Source organism: Otolemur garnettii, unplaced genomic scaffold (assembly GCF_000181295.1).
Source record: "Otolemur garnettii isolate 467f Iridium unplaced genomic scaffold, OtoGar3 scaffold00194, whole genome shotgun sequence".
NCBI lineage: Eukaryota > Metazoa > Chordata > Mammalia > Primates > Galagidae > Otolemur > Otolemur garnettii.
The window spans coordinates 1,612,642-1,633,183 of NW_003852589.1; the positions used below are offsets into that span (position 1 = coordinate 1,612,642).

Consider the following 20,542-nt stretch of genomic DNA (forward strand, 5'->3'; position numbering starts at 1 on the left):
TAATAAATTAATAAAGGTGGAACAGAATGAGAGACATTCTGAAAAGCACAGTTGGCCTATGAGAGTGTTGTGTTTGTCACACGTGTAAGTATTTGGGTGAGATTTCTATGATGATGTCAGATTAGAACTTGATGTTGGAATTAGCCCAGGACAGAAACCCAGAGCCCTGCACATACTCAGCCCACGATCCCGCTCCTCTTGGTCTCCTTCTCTTTTTTTCCTACAGCGACCTCTGAGACGCATCATGATGATGTAGATGTGGCTCAGGATGATCATGGGTGGAGGCAGGACTGGCCTGTCATGGAATGTCATGATCAGCTGATAGCGCTGGAACTTCCACACCTGGTTGGAGATTGACTTCACTTCAAAGAAAGTATTGCTTTAAACAGAAGACATTTTTATATGAGTTCTATCAATTTTCCTAGAACCATCAGAGTTATTCCCATTTAAATGAAAATACACAACAAAATGGCCTACTGGGCCTGTCACATGGCCCCACTCCCCCAACCTTTTGCTTTATCCATCTGTATGGATGATCTGTGCTCAAGGACATTGTCCTCATAAATCATTCAGAATTTTTAAGTATTATAAGTATATTAAATTGCTGTCTATGCTTTTTTGAAAAACCACACCCTAGATTACTGACTCATATACTCAGGAATTTAATTTCCTATATATTAGGGTACAAGCCATTTGAGCATTTTTAAGGGTTTAAACTTTCGATTCAAATAGCATCTTTTTTGTTTTTGGTAAATCAATCAATCAATTTTTGAACTTACTTGATTGAAGGCAAATTAGTTTGGATGTGGGTGTGTACAATCTTTGTTTTATTTTAACTTCCAATAGGAGGCAGGAAGTGAACGAATGGTTGCTTTGCCTGCCAACGCTGGGACCCTCAGAAACCCAGATGCCCTCCCTGGCCTTAGGCAGTCTCCAATCCCTTGTTCAGTTCTAAGATTTTATATTTCTGTGAAGGCTTTTTCTCTCATATTTTTCATCTTTGTAATTAGAGTCATTTTAATTTTCAACATTTATTAAGGCTGGTCAATGGATTCGACACATCATGCCAAATGCGCAGGTTTTTTTATTGCTGGGCACGGTGGCTAACACCTGTAATCCTAGCCCTTTGGGATGCTGAGGTGGGTGGAGTGCCTGAGATCACAGGTTTGAGACTAGCCTGAGCAAGTGCAAGACCCTGTCTCAAAAAAAAAAAAAAAATGGCCAGGCATTGTGGTGGGCACCTGTAGTCCTAGCTACTTGGGAGGCTGAGACAAGAGAATTGCTTGAACCCAAGAGTTTGAGGTTGCTGTGAGCTATGATGCCATGGCACTCTACTGAGGGTGACAAAGTGAAACTGTCTCAAAAACCAACAAAACCCCCAGAAAACCAGAAAACAAACAAACAAATAACTTTAAATTTAAAAAAAAAATTTGTTTTGAGACATTTTTGAGACAGAGGTTGACTCTGTCACCCTTGATAGGGTACTGTGGCATCCTATCTCATACCAACCTCAAACTCCTGGGCTCAAGAGATCCTCTTGCCTCAGCCTCCCAAGTAGCTGGGACTACAGGCACCTGCCACCATGTCTGCCTAGTTTTTCCACCCATCTTGGCCTCCCAGAGTGCTAGAATTATAGGCATTAGCCACTGTGAAGTTTTATAAGAAATGTGATCTAACAACCTAAGCCATATTTTTCCTAGGCCATTTAGTCTTCTATTCTGTAAATAAGAAATAGATATTTTATGTAGTATCACAATAATTGCAACAGCTTATGAAATTAATACTGCCTTCTGCGCCTCAGCAAATGAATGAAAATCGCAATTTGATCAAATCTTGATTCCAGGAGACTTTCATTAAAGAAAATATTTTTATTAGATTAAAAGACACACTAAAGTGTTGAAATACTAACCAAGATTCAGCTTAAGTGTATTTAAGTATCAACTCTTGATTTCAGAATACATTGAGCTGATTAAGGTTGAACAAAAAGACTGCAAAAATGCTATCTATTTAAAAGCCCTTGTGAAATTTTCTGCAAATATATAGTCTCGTGGGAGATTTGCAAGATTAAACTGAAAGTCTGTAAAGCAATAAAGAATAAGCACATGGCCATCAGCCATGACACGTACTTGAAAACAGCAATGAGCAGGTTCACCAGCAGGATGTTGGCGACCAGGAGGTAGCATGCCATGAGGGCGGGTGTGAGCCAGGCCCCCGGGATGCAGGGGGGCAGCCGCTTGCCCTCCTCATCATACAGGTTTTCCCCACACGGAGCTGGAAGAAAAGTTTGTGGTTTTGAGCTTTTGAATGTAAGGAAAAGAATAGACATCTGTTACAAATGTTATTGAATGACCTACTTCTTTTTTAATAGGATTTTTTTTTATTTCATAAGTGATTTCCCATGTGCAAAAATCAACTCATACAAAGAAGGTAAGAAACTCCCGTCAGCACTCAAAGATGGTCATTTTCAGATTGTCATATTGGTAAACATTTCCCCATTTCTTTATTGTGTTTTCAATCTACAGTTCTTAGTTTTCAAGCAGACAAATCAATCTTTACGTTTTCTTTATTTGTTGTCATCTGTTTGAAAGCTGTTGTGTCTTCTTGTTATTGAACCTTAGTTATTGAACCTTGTCTTTGGGTTGTTTTCTTGGTTTCACTTGTACATTAAATTTGAAAACAATTTTATTACATGGCATGGCAAAGGGGTTCCCTCTACCTGCAACATTGGTTAATCTACTGTTCTGGTGCCATGTTTAAAAAAATGATCTTTTTTCTCTCTCTGCTTATTTGAAATGCCACTTTTATAATAGAGGACTTATTCTCCCCCTCAAAAAAAAAAAAAATACAGTAATCCCAACAGTGAATTTATACTCTGCTTACTTTTTACTTACAATTTAACAAGTATTGGCAACCAGGAAACAAGAGAAATATTTGGAAATAGTATAAGACTCTTAGTAATCAGCTAAGGAAAAGGTAATTAATAAACACATTTCAGGGACCAGAATCAGGAATCCCATGTAAACTTACGATTGATTTCCATGGCGTAGACTATGCAGTGATTGGAAAGCAGGATTTTTTTTGTTGTTGTTGTTTTGATGGGTGGAGAGGAAAGAAGTTAAAATAACAGTTGAGAGAAAAGAGAAACAAATGATGTAACAACACAAGAAATGTTTTACTGTGAAGAAGTGCAAAGATTTCAAGCTTGGGTCTTGTAGAGTCATGCTTGGAAATTGTGCTCTACAATATTTAGAAGGATTATGCACATTATTCTAGAAAATATATTTTATGAATATGTTTTTTTACCATATGTCTTAAGCAGCAGTAGAAGTTTACTTGTTAAAAAAATACTGTAAAAAAGGCATGATATTACTGGTAGATGATCATTTTAACTCACAGGTTAACCCATCAAGCTTTCTCTATGCTCCAAAACAAATACCTCATAAACACAAATAGATAAAAAATTGTTATGGTATAATCAGGTCAGTTGAAAAACCTACATTTAATGGTATCACTGAAAACAGCATAGCCATAGGTTTATTTTCTTCATCTCCTGTCGTTACCCTAATTAATTAAAAATAACCAGTAATTAAAATAGTACAGCTTCTGTCTGGAGTCCAGGGACTTTTAATATGTACGTATGTCTACCTAAATGAATATGCTTTTTGCAATCAAATCAGATCTTCTCTTTCATTTTTTTCTTTTCTTTTCTTTTTTTGAGACAGACTCTTGCTCTGTCACCCAGGCTAGAGTGCAGTGGCATCATCATAGCTCACTAGAACCTCGAACTCCTGGGCTCAAGCGATCCTGCCTCAGACTCCCAAGTGGCTGGGACTATAGGTGTGCACCACCATGCCCAGATAATTTTTCCATTTTTTGTAGAAACAGGGTCTCACCCTTGCTCAGGCTGTTCTTGAACTCCTGAGCTCAAGTGATTCTCCTGCCGTGGACTCTCAGAATGCTAGAATTTTGTGTTCTGTTCTACTAAGCTACCAACATATCCAATAGTTGACTTTGTGATACTTGTAATAATGATATGTTCAGAATCGTGTCGTGAAAGGTAGAAGGTATGGTGAGCTCATTATCAGTCTAACCTGGAGGCAGTAGACTGACAGCTCTGTGTTTCATATGAGAGGAGAATGTTCAAAACCTTCTATTCCCAAATAACAGAAATCTGGATGCAGAAGATGCCGTTATACCTGATGCTTTGTGATAAAGTACAATGTGCAAATGAAAATGTTGGTGCTGACATGAAAATGGCACTGAAGTGCCTTGGTGCCTGGTGGAACATTGACTGCTTTGAGGAAATAGGTATGAGAAACTATGCACTGCACTTCCCTCCGAGACAGGGGACACCCCCAACCTGCTGAGGAGTTGGGGCTTCCCAGTAATCCATCAGGGTCACTGACACCTCCTCGGCTAACATCTAGATTATCGTTGATAACAAAAAAAGCACTCTAGTAGTGAAGAGGAGATGTGTAGTTGAGTGGAAAATGGGCTCCGATGGTTGAAGAAGAGGATGGTGGGAGGTATCAGTCAGTTATCCTTCTGTGCTGGCTAGTTCATTCCACTAGAATAACACTACCAGCCTTCTCCTGGGGTTGAAGAAAAACTAGGATAATCACATTGGTCCCACTGGTCATGTGATGGGATCAGTTCAAGGGGAGTGACTCAGAATTCTACTGAATGGTTTTTAGAATAAAAGAAATGACTGATGTCTGGAAATCTGCACCCCACCATCTATACTCGTTTCTTCATGAAATAATTCGATGCCTATGGCAGAATGGAAGATACTTTATTTCCAAATTAATATATGATTTTCTATTAATTTGGAATTGATCATCTGCCTCAGAAGGAGGGAAGAGAATCTTACTATGAATTCTATTCTTACGGTCTATCTGGTCTGCAAACACCTCTCCGTAGATCATCCAGTACGGCATATAGAAGATGTTTCGGGCCAGTTTCCATGAAGGCTTCTCTTCTGGGTGCAAAATGGCTTGACGGGCTACTCCAAAGCTCATGAGCACGACCAACATGATGACCACAAAGTATAGCATGTCAATCATCTGCGTGGAAGAACGTGTGCACCTTACTGTCTTGACCCACGGCAGAGTCCGTCCTCCTGCACCAGACTGCTCTCCCTAGACACTCCACAAGGACTTAACTAGGATGAAGAAAGCCTCCATCCCTTCTTTCCTTTCTAGCCACGGGCTGCTAGTCTCTTCCACTCTGTGCTTGATGCCTGAGTGTCTTACTTCTCCTCTGTTATTGCCCACAAACACATGTGCCTCTAGTAACTACGACTGCCCGTGGAGAAAGGGAAGAATTATGGGGAAAGTGTGAGTTGGTAAAGGAAACTAAGGAGGAAGAGAAGGAGATACTTAAGGAGGTAAAGAGATAATGAATTGGGAATATAGAGCGGTATTTACTCATCCATTGTACTAATGCTGAGTGGTTTTTCTTATGGTTACTCTGTATAGTGTGGATACCAAACCAGTATCTTTTCTAATTCTGAACATCCTCAAAGATGAGGGTTCTTGCTGGAATAAACTAAATCATACACCCTGTAGCTCAAAGCCACTTTTGCCCTGTAAAGAGTTACAGGCAGTCCCCAAGTTTCAAACATCCAACTTACACACAACTCACACTTTCAAAGGAAGGCTACTACAGGCAAATGTACCTGTTCCAACTTGCACATTTAACTTAAGAACAAACCTATAGAAACTATCTCTTTGGTAACACAGGGACTGCCTGAACTTAGGAGGCATCCTTTCTTCTGGGACCAGTCCTAACAAAGACTGTTCAAGGTGACATAAGTGTTACCTGCTACTTCACTCTTAGCTTCATTTTCTATAGCCTGTTCTGCAGTAAACATCACAATGGATTTGTCTTGGTCTAATCATATGAACTGCCTGTGTCTACTCCAGGCCAGAGCACAGGAGCTGAGGACTGTCTGGAGTGCAGGTGAGGGAAGGAAGTTCTCAATCAGGTTTTTGCCACATAAAAATTTTGAAGTGGACATAACCTCACAGAACATCAAATCCAGGCTGTTGTACTAAAGAGTGCTGAAAACATGTTTTCACATGAAGATGTAAATATTCACAGGTACCTGTTTTGCTCCTGAGTTCCTATTGCATCAAAACTTGATGTTCTCTTACGTCTTGGGAAGGTGAAGTTAGCTCTTATAAAAGAAGAGGACATTTTCTTTTATCTTACTGTCAGTATATGCTCATTCATGATAAGTCAGAAGTAATAAAAAGTGAAAGTAATTTGTCATCCTACAGTTAAATATGGTGTAAATATGGGAGAAGGAAAATAGTAAGTATTGAGATTGAGTGCCTGCCGTACACTGAGATATATACACATACAGGGTGTGTATATACACAGTAGGCCCTCACCTCGTGTTTTTCTAGTGGATTTTATTGTTATTACCATGTAGGAGAACTGTTTATCTTAGAGCAAAGAACATTTCCTGTAAGAAGCCAACTTAAATGGGAAGACCCACAGAAATCCAAGGAAGCCACACCCAAGGCCCTGTCTCACGTCCTAACGAAGTATCTAGGGTTACTCGTGGGGTGTGATTACTAACCATCTTTCCAATCATCATCACGTAGGGCCCCAGATACTTGTTGACACCAAAGATGTCCAGGACACGGATGTACCAGAAGATAATATCCACACAGTAGATCACTCGGCCGTAGCCCATGTATGGCTGGTTCTGTAGGCGAAGGATTGCTCCGATCATGAATGTGGAAATGGCCACGAGATCCGTGATGTTCCAATACTCCTGAAGCCAAACTTTTATTTTCTGGCTGAGTTTGCCTGGTTCTGACATGAGGATCTGTAAACAAAACCCGAAGAACAAGAAACTGAAAATGCTGTATTGGAAGTCTTATCTTTTTAGGATCTTGGAATGATAAAGCAAGTGGAACATTCCAGGGCATCTGGTGACTCTCCTGTTGAAGACCTCTAAACTCTTTAACTTCTCAGGCAGGGGCTGATATCTAGAAAGGGAAATTCCATGGAATCCTCCCTATTCTTAGATCCAGGGTTTCATAAACTCTCAGGAAATGCCTTCTAAATTATGTCCTTCTGGCTGTAATTAAAGCAGCTGACTTTTGATTTCATTTCTAGTTATTTGGACATGTACCTGTCAGTCTACATTCCAGACTCATGAAAGAGGAGGACCCTAGAGCAAGCATGAACCCTAGGTGGTCTCACAGAGGGGCAAAGCCACTCGGTGGAGATGGCAGAATTCAGCTAGGAAATGCAAAATTCCTTTGTCACTTAGCCATGAGATGTCAGGGGCAAGTTGGCCCACGTTTTTCCCTACTTGAAATATTATCCTTCCAGAATCACTGCCAATTAAAGGGAGACTTCACAGGATAAAAGGGAAAATATTTAGCAAGCAGCATGCACAGGCATGCACGCAGAGATCCCAGCAGGCACACAGTGATGCTGCTGCAGGGGGGTGGGGGCTGCTGTGCTGGGCAGCACCCTTTACAGAGATCTGGGGGGGGGGGTCCTAGGCAGGAGGGGATGGAGTGGTGACAATCTATCAGCCAGCATAGAGGGGATTCACTAGCTTAACAACCCAGGGACACCAACTGGGGCCACTCCCCTCCCTATGAGTGAGGGCAGGCAGTAAAGCAGTGTCTTCGTGCAGGGTTGACAGCAGCAGGTGCCATGGTGCCAGAGGCCCCTTGGGAAATCTCATCTGTGGCACCTGCAGGATTTGACTGAAGTCCAGCTAGAAAAGAAAGAGGAGGAGCAGAGGAAGATGGAGATGGGCTGTACAATTTAAGTCCTGTGCTCTCTGGGTCTCTTAGACTCTTAGAGCGATGGCATCAAACTTCTTTTTGCTGGGCTAGGTTAGCAAACCTAGTGAGTGAAAGAGTCAATAGTCATTGAAAATTGATAATATCGGTTGTCTGTCAGCAGGGGGAAAGGATGTGAAATCATGCTGTGTGCTTTTTTTGGTTCAAATTTGTTTTTTGCCTGGGTACAAGTTTTCTCCTTATAAGCAAATAATAGTGAACTTTAAAAACTCGTGGATGATCCTGGACAGAGAAGCGGCTGGCCTCTATTTGCTCTGCTGCTTGCAGAGTTTGCCTTCTTGGAGTCACACTGTCATTTAAGCCCTCTGTGACACTAAGAGTCGTGTGTGAGATGTGTCTACTCTTTTTCAACACTGAGCTGAAAAGCTTGTTCCCTGTTTGCAGCAGACGCTCTGGGCCCGGGACCCTTTCTCCAGGTGGGCGCCAGCTCCTGCTGTTAAGCCCACACCTACCCTCTCCTAGGAGGTTGACCCTTCAGCAGGGTGAGGCGACACCTGTAATCCCAGCACTCTGGGAGGTTGAGGCCAGTAGATGGCTTGAGCTCAGGAGTTTGAGACTACCCTGTGTAAGTGAAACCCTGTTTCTACAAATAAATAAATAAATGAGGCTGGCTCTTGGGCAATTTGAGCTGTCTACAGTGGGTGCCCATGACCAACTGATGAGGGGTATAAAACTCCATTCCCTTCCCTAAGAATGGGACAGACTCTGTGGTGTCCAGTCTACTGAGTCCTCTGCAAGATCAGGCAGGGGACAGATTCCACCTGAAACCAGGCCTCACTCAGCTCCTTTCCCTCTCTGGCCTCTCTCCCACTCCTGGCTGCCTCATACCAACAGCCTTCCTTTGATAAACGTCTTGCACACAAGTCCAGGTATGCACTGTGCAGGCACACAGTGTGGCCCAAAGTCCCAAGTTATGGGAACAATGTCATCTCCTCTATCTCTCTGTTTTTAGTTTCAGGTCCCAGAAAATTGGGCCAAGATTTGTACCCACTTATAGTAGCAGTAACTGGTTTATCTCAGGTAGTGGGCAGCATTTGCTGTTGCTTCTTTTTTAGAAACAGGGTCACAGGCTGGAGTGCATGGAGTGCAGTGGTGTCATCACCATAGCTCACTGCAACCTCAACCTCAAACTCCTAGGCTCAAGCGATCCTCCTGCCTCAGCCTCCCGAGTAGCTAGGACTATAGATGTGTGCTACCTGGCTACTTTTTTCCTATTTTAAGGGTCTCCTTCTTGCTTAGGCTGGTATTGAATTCTTGGCCTCAAACCATCTTCTTATCTTGGCCTCCCAAAGTGCACAAGTTTGAGCTAGTGTGCCTGGCCTGCTGCTACTTTGCAAGTTCAAATTCAGTTGGAAGAAGAAAACGTACATATCTTAAATAAATGAATGGAATAAACTTGGAATAGTGACAACTCAAAAGGAAAGTCCCACAGCACAAACAATTTGCATGACATGCTTTTGCAATAGGAGCCATATCTGAATTTGAAGTCACTGGTGAGTGGGTCTGGGACAGGCCTTTGGAATAATTACCTCTCGTATTTTCTCTAATGCCAGGCTCACAATGTAGGAGATGACAACCCACTCCTGGAGAGAGGGCCAGCCGTCCATTCGTACCAGGATAACATAGTTGAACAGGAGTAGGTAGCCCAGGTATGATATCTGAAAGGAAGAAAAGTTGTTGGCCGTGTTGGAGGAGAGAACATTGGAATCAAGCTTGGAAATGTTATTTTCTTTCATGTTGATTCCTCCTCTAAAATAAATTTCCATTTCCAACTGGACTGACTCATTGAGGGGACACCTTCCCTGCACACCCCCAGGACAGACAGAGACCTTTGGGGCAGGTTGGAAGGCATTTTATTTTATTTGGGACAGAGTCTCACTATGTCACCCTAGGTAGAGTGCCTTGGTGTCACAGCTCACAGCAACCTCCAACTCTTGGGCTTAAGTGATTCTCTTGCCTCAGCCTCTAAAGTAGCTGGGACTACAGGCGCCTGCCACAACACCCAGCTATTTTTTTGGTTGTAGTTGATTGTTGTTTCAGCTGGCCCAGGCTGGGTTTGAACCTGCCAACTTTGGTGTATGTAGCTGACGCCATAACCACTATGCTATGGGTGCTGAGCCTAGTAATTCATTTTAATTCAGTGAATTTCTAGATACTTTTTAGGCCCCTGGAATTTTCCTTGATTCCAGCATATCAAAGTGCTCAACGCATGCAGAATGGCAATGTTTAGGGGAGGCCTTACTGTGTAAAACCAGAACTTGACGATGGGAGCGTTGTAGAACTCGCAGATCTTTGTCCCGATGGGGATGCTTCTCTGCTTTTTGTGCTCGTTCTCTTCGTCCCCCTTTCTTGAGCCAGCGTCTGCGTTTGCATCCTGGAAGACAGAGCACAGCACACAGCAAGCAGGTTGCTGTGTGGGAAACACAACGCACCGGGGCACACAAGCACCTTTAGAAGTAAAGAACTATAAAAATGCCCTCAGTTAATGAGGTCTCTAACTCTGGGCTAGAAGAAATCACCACACTATTTGGAAATGAGAGCAAATCGGGGACCAAGGGCTTCACTGACCACATTCTCCTCTTCTTTTTCTTTGCCATCTTCGTTCTCCTTGGAAGTCTGATATGAGAAGTCATCATACGTGCGGAATTCCAGAAACAAGATGGTCGGGGGGAGGAGAATCCCCATGATCACCTGTAAGTGATGACACATCAATCAATTTCTTTCTTTCTTTTTCTTTCTTTTTTTTTTTTCCATAAGGCAAAGCTTTTAATTACCTTACTTCTGAAAGCAAAGTTAGACAGTTTTGTCACTTTGGAATCTTGTCAAGTGAATAGTATCACCTTGCATATGTATAGATTGTAAAAGTTATTCAGAACTATAGAATTACTGACAAATGTTAAAAAAGAGATTCATAAATATTTTAAACACCAAGAACACAGGTGAATGTTAACATAGCAGTGTCAGGAAAAATTGACAAAGTGTTGAAAATGAGCAAAAAAGAGTTGTCGCTATCCTTGGGCATCTCTAATACACCTGCTGGGCTTTTTTCCTCCCAAAAAACAGAGGGGAGGTACAGAGACAGCTGGAGTGGTTATAGCTCAGCCTTTCTCTTATTTGAACATAGTTTGAACAGTTGGCAACTTGGAATTAACTGAAGCTTGGATGCTATGATTGGCTGAAACTTGGCAATTTGTTTCAAAGGTATACTCTTTTTTTTTTTTTTTACATATACATGTGTTTATTAGGTTTACACTTTTGCCTTCACAAAGTTAAAAAGGCTTAAAATTTAATAACAATAACAATGTTTAAGATAAGTACTAGAAACAAAAACCTTGTAAAGAACAAACGAAGATAAATACATTCAGAAAAGAAATCAGACAATTGCTGCATAGAAATATTAAGCAATAATAATAAGAATAATGCAAAGAAAGTAACATTCACATTGTCAAATAAAAGTATGTCTATTATAGAAAGAATGCTTTGACTCTGAGGTTCAATATGGAGTCATCAGTTAACTACTTCTTATCTTTTTTTCCAAAGTCTCAAAAAACAGACAAATAATATTTATAAATAAAAGTAAAAGATAATTTCAAAAATCAGATCATTCGGCTTGGCGCTTATAGCTCAACCAGCTAAGGCACCAGCCACGTACACCTAAGGTGGCGGGTTCGAATCCCCAGCCTGGACCCGCCAAACAACAATGACGGCTGCAACCAAAAAATAGCCGGGCGTTGTGGCGGGTGCCTGTGGTCCCAGCTACTTGGGAGGCGGAGGCAGGAGACTCGCTTGAACCCAGGAGTTGGAGGTTGCTGTGAGCTGTAATGCCATGGCACTCTACCCAGGGGGACAGCTTGGCTCTATCTCAAAAAAAAAAAAAAAATCAGATCATGCCAAATCTTACAGACAATAGAAAAAGAAGAAATACTTCAAAATCATTCTACTTAATCTAGATATACTTGATACTGAAATTGGAGAAAACATATTATTATAAAGGGAGAATTACAAACATATTTCACTTATAAATGAGGATGCAATATCTTAAATGACATATTAATAAGTTGAATTAAAAATTAATGTTTAAGTAATGTACTTTGGTCAAAATTAAATTTATGTAAGAATTAGTCACTATTTTATTTTCCTTTTTTTAGTTTTTATTTTTTTTCTTCTTTTCCTTTCCCTCACCCCTCCCTCCTTCTCTGTCTGATCTCCCCTTCCCCCATGCCCCACCATGTCATTAATTGTCACTAATTGTCCTCATAGCAAAGTTGAATGCATAGGTTTGATACTTCTCCATTCCTGTGATACTTCACTAAGAATAATGTGTTCCACCTCCATCCAGGTTAGTACAAATGCTGCAAAATCTCCATTTTTTAAAAATGGCTGAATAATATTCCATGGTATACATATACATATACATATATACATACCACAGCTTGCCATCCATTCCTGGGTTGAAGGGCATTTAGGCTGTTTCCACATTTCAGTGATTGTAAATTGGGCTGCGATAAACAGCCTAGTACAAGAGTCTTTATAATAAAAGTTTTTTTTTTCCTTCTGGATAGATGCCCTGATAATCCTGATTGCAGGATCAAATTGGAGGTCTAGGTTGAGTTCTTTGAGGTTTCTCCATACTTCCTTCCAAAAAGGTTATATTAGTTTGCAGTCCCACCAGCAGTGTAAAAGTGTTCCTTTCTCTCTACATCCATGCCAGCATCTGCAGTTTTGAGATTTTGTGATATAGGCCATTCTCGCTGGGGTTAGATATCATCTCAGGGTGGTTTTAATTTGCATTTTTCTAATAATTAGGGATGATGAGCATTTTTTCATGTGTTTGCTAGCCATTCATCTGTCGTCTTTAGAGAAGATTCTATTCCTCTCTCTTCCCCATTGATGTATGGGAATGTTGGTTTTTTTCTTGTGGATTAATTGAAGTTCTGTATAGATCCTGGTTATTAAGCTTTTGTCTGATTCAAAATATGCAAATATCCTTTCCCATTGTGTAGGTTGTCTATTTGCTTTGGTGGTTGTCTCCTTGGCTGTGCAGAAGCTTTTCAGTTTAATTAAATCCCATTTGTTTATTATTGCTGTTGTTGCTATTGCCATGGCAGTCTTCCTCATAAAGTCTTTCCCCAGGCCAATATCTTCCAGCATTTTCCCTATTCTTTCTTTGAGGATTTTTATCGTTTCATGCCTTAAATTTAAGTCCTTTAGCCATCTTAAATCAATTTTTTGTGAGTGGAGAAAGGTGCGGGTCCAGTTTCAGTCTTTTACATGTGGATATCCAGTTTCCCCAGCACCATTTATTAAATAGGGAGTCTTTCCCACAGTGGATGCTCTTGTTTGGTTTATTGAAGATTAGGTGGCTGCAAGTTGTCGGTTTCATTTCCTGGTTTTCTATTTGATTCCAAATGTCTATGTCTCTATTTTTATGCCAGTATCATGTTGTCTTGACTACTATGGCCTAGTAATAAGCCTAAAATCTGGTATAGTGATACCCCCAGCTTTGTTTTTATTACTAAGAACTGCCTTAGCTAGCTATCCAGCTTTTTTCCTGGTTCCATACAAACACAGAATCATTTTTTCCAAGTCTTGAAAGTAAGATGTTGGTATTTTAATAGGGATGGCATTGAATCGATAAATTGCTCTGGGAAGTATAGATATTTTAACAATGTTGATTCTTCCCAGCCATGAGCATGGTATGTTCTTCCATTTGTTAAAGTCCTCTGCTATATCCTTTCTTAGAGTTTCATAATTTTTTTTTATAGAGGTCCTTCACCTCTTTTGTTAGGTAATATTCCTAAGTATTTCATTTTCTTTAGAGCTATGGTGAAGGGAGTTGAGTCCTTAATTAACCTCTCATTTTGGCTGTTGCTGGCGTATACAGAGGCAATTGACTTGGGGACATTGATTTTATATCCTGAGACATTACTGTATTTTTTGATGACTTCCAAGAGTCTTGTGGTTGAGTCCTTAGGGTTCTCTAAGTATAAGATCATATCATCAGCTAAGAGGGAGAGTTTGACCTCCTCTGCTCCCATTTGGATGCCCTTTATTTTCTTTTCTTTTTTTTTTTTTTTGAGACAGAGCCTCAAGCTGTCCCCCTGGGTAGAGTGCCGTGGCATTACAGCTCACAGCAACCTCCAATTTTACTCCATTCAGTAAAATACTAGCCATGGGTTTGTCATAGATTGCTTCGATCAGTTTAAGAAATGTGCCACCTATGCCTTTATTCTCCAGTGTTCTAATTAGAAAAGGATGCTAGATTTTATTGAATGCTTTTTCTGCATCTATATGAGAGGATCATATAGTCTTTGTTTTGCTTTTGTTGATACAGTGAATAACATTTTTGGACTTGCATATATTAAACCAGCCTTGAATCTCTGGGATGAAACCTACTTGATTGTGATGTATGACTTTTTTGATGATAAGCTGTAATCTATTGGCTAGGACTTTGTTGAGAATTTTTGTTATATTTATTAGTGAAATTGGTCTTAAATTCTCCTTTTTAGTTGGGTCTTTTCCTGGGTTTGGTATCAGGGTGATGTTTGCTTCATTGAACGTGTTGGGGAAGATTCCTTCCTCCTCAATTTTTTGGAATAATTTTTGCAGTATAGGAATAAGCTCTTCCTTGAAGGTTTGATAGAATTCTGATGTGAAGCCATCCGGACCAGGGCATTTTTTGGTTGAAAGATTTTTTATTGTTTCTTTGATCTCAGTGCTTGAAATTCAGGAGATCAGTTCAGGAGATCTATTTCATCTGGGCTAAGTCTAGGGAGAGGGTGTGATTCCAAATATTGATCCATTTCCTTCACATTGTCAAATTTCTGGGCATAGAGTTTCTGGTGGTATTCAGAGATGATCTCTTGTATCGCTGTGGCATCAGTTATTATTTCCCCTTTATCATTTCTGATTGAGGTTACTAGAGATTTTACTTTTTTATTTCTAGTTAGTCTGGCCAAAAGTTTATCTATTTTATTTATTTTTTCAGAAAACCAACTCCTTATTTCATTAATTTTCTGAATGATTCTTTTGTTTTCAATCTCATTAATCTCTGATTTAATTTTGGATGTTTCTTTTCTTCTGATGGGTTTAGGCTTAGATTGTTCTTCTTTTTCTGTTTCCATCAGATGGCTTGTGAGTTTGTTGATGCGCTCTCTGTTTTTCAAATGTAGGCTTCTAAAGTGATAAATTTTCCTCTCAATACTGCTTTTGCTGTATCCCATAGGTTTTGGTAACTTGTGTTTTCATTATTGTTATACTCAAGGACGTCAATGATTTCCTTTTTTTTTTCTTCCTGCACCCAACTGTCATTCAGCATAAGGTTGTTTAACTTTCATGCCTTTGTGTGATATTGAGCGTTTTTGTTGGAGTTGAGTTCGGCTTTTAGTGCCTTGTGGTCTAAAAAGATGCAAGGTAGAATTTCAATTCTTTTGATTCTGTTGAGGTTTGTTTTGTGTCCTAGAATATGATCAATTTTGGAGAATGTTCCATGGGATGATGAGAAGAATGTATATGCTTTATCTTTGGGATGGAGTGTTCTATATATTTTTCTATCAAGCACAGTTGTTCTAGGGTCTCATTTAAATCTCTAATATCTTTGTTTAATTTCTGTTTTAGAAGATCTGTCCAGCTCTGAGAGAAGGGTGTTGAAGTCCCCTGTTATTATAGTGTTATAGGAAATCATATTGCTCAGACTAAGCAAGGTCTGTTTCAAGAATCTGGGAGCATTTAAATTGGGTGCATAAATATTTATAATTGGAATGTCTTCTTCTTGTATTTTTCCCTTGACCAATATGAAGTGACCATCATTGTCTTTTTTGACTTTAGTTTTGCTTTAAATCCACATGTATCTGAAAAGAAGATTGCAACCCCTCTTTTCTTCTGAATTCCATTTGCCTGAAAAATTGACTTCCAACCCTTAACTCTGAGTTTTAACTTGTCTTTTGACGTGAGGTCATCAATCAGTTTCTTAAGTGATGGCAAGTAAATTTCCCAGTATGGTTTACATTTTGAAATGACAACCTTCAATGTTCATCAGTGACCTGAGAGCCCTGGAGCATGTTTATCCTGCTCTGATGTTTGGTGGCTTATGCTTGGTACATTGGTGGAATTGGAGACAGTGAAGAATTTAAAAACACTGGCAGAATTTTTCAGGTGTATCACAGGTAGCACTGGGGGGTAATCTAGACTTTAAAAGCCAAAGTTCTTACAGTGAAGTTCAAAGCAGGTAAATATTTAAATTAACATAAGTAGTAAATGAATGAAACATAACACTGCCTCTAGTGAAACACAGTGAAAATATTTTCTATAGAAATAATTTTGATGTAAATAAGAATATGTGAAGGAAGAGCCAAAAGGCCCAGGATGTGACTCACAAAAGGCCCTCCCTGGGCTCAGCCTGGACAAGAAGCATGCCCCTAGGCTGTGGAAAACGTGTTGCCCTTTTGCTAAGTGATTTTTCTGTACTCCACTAATTGCTCAAGATAATTTCACATTTTGGGTTGACTCATGATTGAAGTTTATCTTTTGTGTGCATTCTTTTCCCTGAAATTTATGATTTGTCTTTTTTTTTTTTTTGGTTAATAATTATAAGCTATTTGTGTCTCCCTGACCTGCATTCCTGACACTTTGTGGTTTCTCAGCCATTCAGTGCATTTATTGGAGCCATTTCTATTCACCTCCAGTACTTTCTCCTTCGATTCCAGCAACTCCTTGGACTCATTTAACCTGACTGCCTTGCCCTCCGCTGTGCAGCTTTTGTGCAGGGATTTGTTGCATTCTGCATAACTTTTTTCCTTGAAATTTTTATACCTTCCCCATTTTTTTTTCTTTTTTTTGCTGGCATATCCACTGAAGTAATTTCTCTGTATGGGTATAGAGAAAGTGTATAGTCAAGTCTTTGCCTATCTCAAATAGATAGTTTATGTTTTTAAATAGCTGATGTAGGTAAAAAAAAAAAAAATCCAGGTTCCAAATGTTTTCCCTCAGAGCCATGAAGGTTTTGTTCCACAGCTACCTTCTAGGTTTCAGTGTTGTTGATGCAAAGTCTGATGCCAACACTGTCTTCATCCTTTTGTAAGTGACTTATTTTAGTTTCTTTAGAACCTTAAGGATCTCTTTATTCTAGGCATTCTGAAAACTATTTGGTTATTAATATCCAAAGTTATGTAAACTACCAGCTTAGTAAATTATAGAGAATTAGACAGGTAGGCATAACATTCATATCTCTAGAAAACAAACTGTTTTCTATTTGCCGGAACCATCGTACACAGTATAACGTGTATTCTCTTTCCTTTATTCTCATAGTGATCCCTCAAATAGGTTTTTTTTTTTTTTTTTTGAGACAGAGCCTCAAGCTATCCCCCTGGGTAGAGTGCCATGACATCACAGCTCACAGCAACCTCCAACTCCTGGGCTCAAGCGAGTCTCCTGCCTCAGCCTCCCAAGTAGCTGGGACTACAGGCACCCGCCACAACGCCTGGCCATTTTTTTTGGTTGCAGCCATCATTGTTGCTTGGCAGGCCCGGGCTGGGGATTCGAACCCGCCACCTTAGGTGTATGTGGCTGGTGCCTTAGCCGCTTGAGCCACAGGCACCTAGCCCTTCAAATAGGTTTTAATATTGCCATTAGGATATCTGCAGATTAGAATCTGTTTTCAAGATAACCTAATAGTTAGGCCAGGATGGTGGCTCATGCCTGTAACCCCAGCACTCTGGGAAGCTAAGGCAGGTGTATTGCTTGAGCTCAGGATTTTGAGATCAGCTTGAGCAAGAGCGAGACCTCATCTCTACTAAAAATATAAAAATTAGCTGGCATTGTGGCAGGTGCCTATAGTTCCAACTCCTTGGGAGGATAAGGCAGGAAGATTGCTTGAGCCCAAGAGTTTGATGGTGTTGTGAGCTGTGATGATGCCACAGCACTCTATCCAAGGGTACAGAGACTCTGTCTCAAAAAGAAAATAAAAATAAAAATAAATAAGTAAATAACCCAATAGTTAACAGTAGTAAAACAACAGAGTTAGGGCTGGGTGCATTAGCTCAGTGGTCACATGCACTGGGGCTAGCAGGTTTGAACCCAGCCAGGGCCTGCTAAACAACAATGATAACAGTAACAAAAAAATAGCCAGGTATTGTGGTGGGCGCCTGTAGTCCCAGATACTTGGGAGGCTAAGGCAAGAGAATCACTTAAGCTCAAGAGTTTGAGGTTGCTGTGAGCTGTGATGCCACAGCACTCTACCAGGGGTGACATAGTTAGACTCTGTCTCAAAAAAACAAACAAACAAAAACAAAACAAAACAAACAAACAAAAAAAGTTAGGGTTTAATTCTAAAATATATAGTTTCCTCTTCTGCAATGTCTTTTCAAACCCTTTCATAGCTTTATATTCTCTCTTAAACTCCATGTCATGAAGATACCACTCATTAAAATCACATCACATAACTTCAGAGTTATAAGGGAATCTACAGGAATAGAGTTGAGTTCTCTGTTTTCAGGGTGTTAAGGTGACCAGTCCAGGGTGCGGGATTAGTTTCAGCAGCTCCATGAGAAGACAGTGGCATCTGGCATTAGACCACGGGATTGAGGTCCTGGCCCCACACTGACCAGCTAAGGTCCTAGATAAGTCAGTCTTAAAGCTTCAGGCTCCTCATTTGTAAGACAAAGATTGTCACAGTGTCTCATGGGGTTGCTTGGAAGAGTAAGTGACATAAGCCACAGGAAGTGCTCAGCTCAGCCTGCAGTCACTAGTGTAAACAGCTAGGTGACACGTACCTTCAGGCCAGGGTTCTTCCTCATCCGCAGCCTCCCCATCCACATATCGGTCAGCAGCATCTGGCTGCAGGTGTGAGCAATGAAGTCCCGGTGCTTGGCTGCCACGGCCAGTTTGAGGCAGGTTGAGTTGCTCCAGTTTTTTAGCTCATAGGTCAGAAGCTTCATGGCGATTTGTTCATCATGCTTATAGGACTGGTCCAACAACTCCAGGGCAAGCTGGCCGAAGTCCCTGGGGAGAGGAAAGGGAAGGGGTGAGGCTGCAGGGCTGCGAGCTCTTTCTTAGACAGCTGTGTCCACAGGGACCTATGGCACCACAGGACACAGAAGCCTGGATTGCAAGGGGCTCGAGGTCCTCTGCAAGCGAGAAGCTCAAGGAATATATCCCCAGGGTGGGGCAGCCAGGGACAGAGACCAGTATTCAGGATGGGTCTCTTTCAGTAGAGGGAGCTTTCTGTTGACCCCAGATCTGCCCCTCATGCCCCAGGGACACAGAGATGGAAACAAAGCCCCTGCACTAAAGTTGCACACAGATCAGGAGGCAGACAGAGAAGAACAAAGGAAAGGTCAATGCTGCACCTGTGGGGTGGGGCTGCCCTTGATGGTGGGGGGTGGGTACTGAATGTGGCCACAGGAGGGCTTGTTTCTTGATTGGGTGCTGGTTGTGCCCACGTTTTCTGTTTGCGAATGTTCATCAAGCCACACACTTAGGATGTGTGCCTTTCTCTGGGTGTGGGTAATACTTTAATAGTACACCTATTTTGTGAGAATTCCACATTCTGTGTGCCATGAGAGAAATGAGGAATAGTTGTCATAGGGACCAGAGAAGGGGGAGCCTAATTGCTGATAGAGGTTCAGTGACAAGAGTTGGGGGGAATACAGAAGGTGACAAGCTGAAATTTGAACATAAAATTTATTCTCTTCACCACATGATCCAGATTCAAATATTTGATGACAGCTTTAAATATCTCTGTTCCTTCAACTTTTTGTTAGGGAATATGGTTAAGATATGGTCCCATCACAACCACAAGATGAGTCTACCCAACAAATTCAGTACTGTGACCTGGTTGTTTGTGCCTTCACATTGAAATTAAAAATAATAATAATAAATAAGTAAAAGCAAATATATGCACCAAAACAATTTTAAAAAGATATAGTTCCATGTGATTGCCCTCCTTTGGTTTTGTTTCTCCATTCTATTGAAGACTATATTCTAGTCATGAGCTGAAGGAAGACGGCAGAGTCCAGTGTGGGAGAATGGGCCTCTCTGTCCCCTGAAGAGGAACACTCTCTGCAGGCCTTCTGGCCCAGGGGCTGCAGGCTATAGGCTGATACATCACCACGTGTGTACACTTAGGAAGCAAAGGACAATGGTGTTTATGAACTCACAAGGTATGTGGACGCATTCTCATTTGTAGAGAGGCTTGAATTCCTAATGTTTAGAAATTGGCTGGCAAGTTTTGAAATCATGCAGCCAGCTGGGCACAGTGGCTCTCACTCATAAGACTAAGGAGGCTGAGGTGGGAGCATTGCTTGAGTTCAGGAGTTCAAGACCAGCCTGAGCAAGAGCGAGACCTGGCTCTACTAAAAATAGAAAAAACAAAACAAAACAAAAAACAAAACCAGATGGGTAGAGTAGTGCACACCTGTAATCCCAGCTACTTGAGAGGCTGAGGCAAGAGGACTGCTCAAGCCCAAGTTGCTGGGAGCTATGACACCATAGCACTCTACCCAGGGTAACAGTGAGAATCTGTCTCAAAAAAAGAAAGTAAAAAAATCATACAGTCCAAAATAAAAGTAGCATACGTCAGAAAACAAAGCTAATAGATGTTGGCAGAGCTGCCTGCATCTGCCTCCAGTTCATGTACCTCATGTTGTAAAGTTGTGCTGGGATCTCTGGTTTCCAGACTGGCACAGAAAGAACTTAGAAGTCACCAGTCT

General features: G+C 40.9%; 1 protein-coding gene across 1 annotated transcript in view; it reads right to left on the reverse strand.

Moving 5' to 3' along the window:
* TRPM1 (transient receptor potential cation channel subfamily M member 1) overlaps positions 1–20,542 on the reverse strand; it is an 84,561-nt gene that overhangs the window by 24,629 nt on the left and 39,390 nt on the right. The window contains exons 15-23 of the mRNA XM_023507618.1: positions 18,605–18,833; positions 10,404–10,526; positions 10,078–10,209; positions 9,365–9,493; positions 6,587–6,838; positions 4,889–5,063; positions 3,028–3,048; positions 2,127–2,271; positions 177–379 (exon numbers count right to left, since the gene is read on the reverse strand). Of these exons, the coding sequence (XP_023363386.1) occupies positions 177–379; positions 2,127–2,271; positions 3,028–3,048; positions 4,889–5,063; positions 6,587–6,838; positions 9,365–9,493; positions 10,078–10,209; positions 10,404–10,526; positions 18,605–18,833 (1,409 nt within the window). The remainder of the gene's footprint in view (positions 1–176; positions 380–2,126; positions 2,272–3,027; positions 3,049–4,888; positions 5,064–6,586; positions 6,839–9,364; positions 9,494–10,077; positions 10,210–10,403; positions 10,527–18,604; positions 18,834–20,542) is intronic.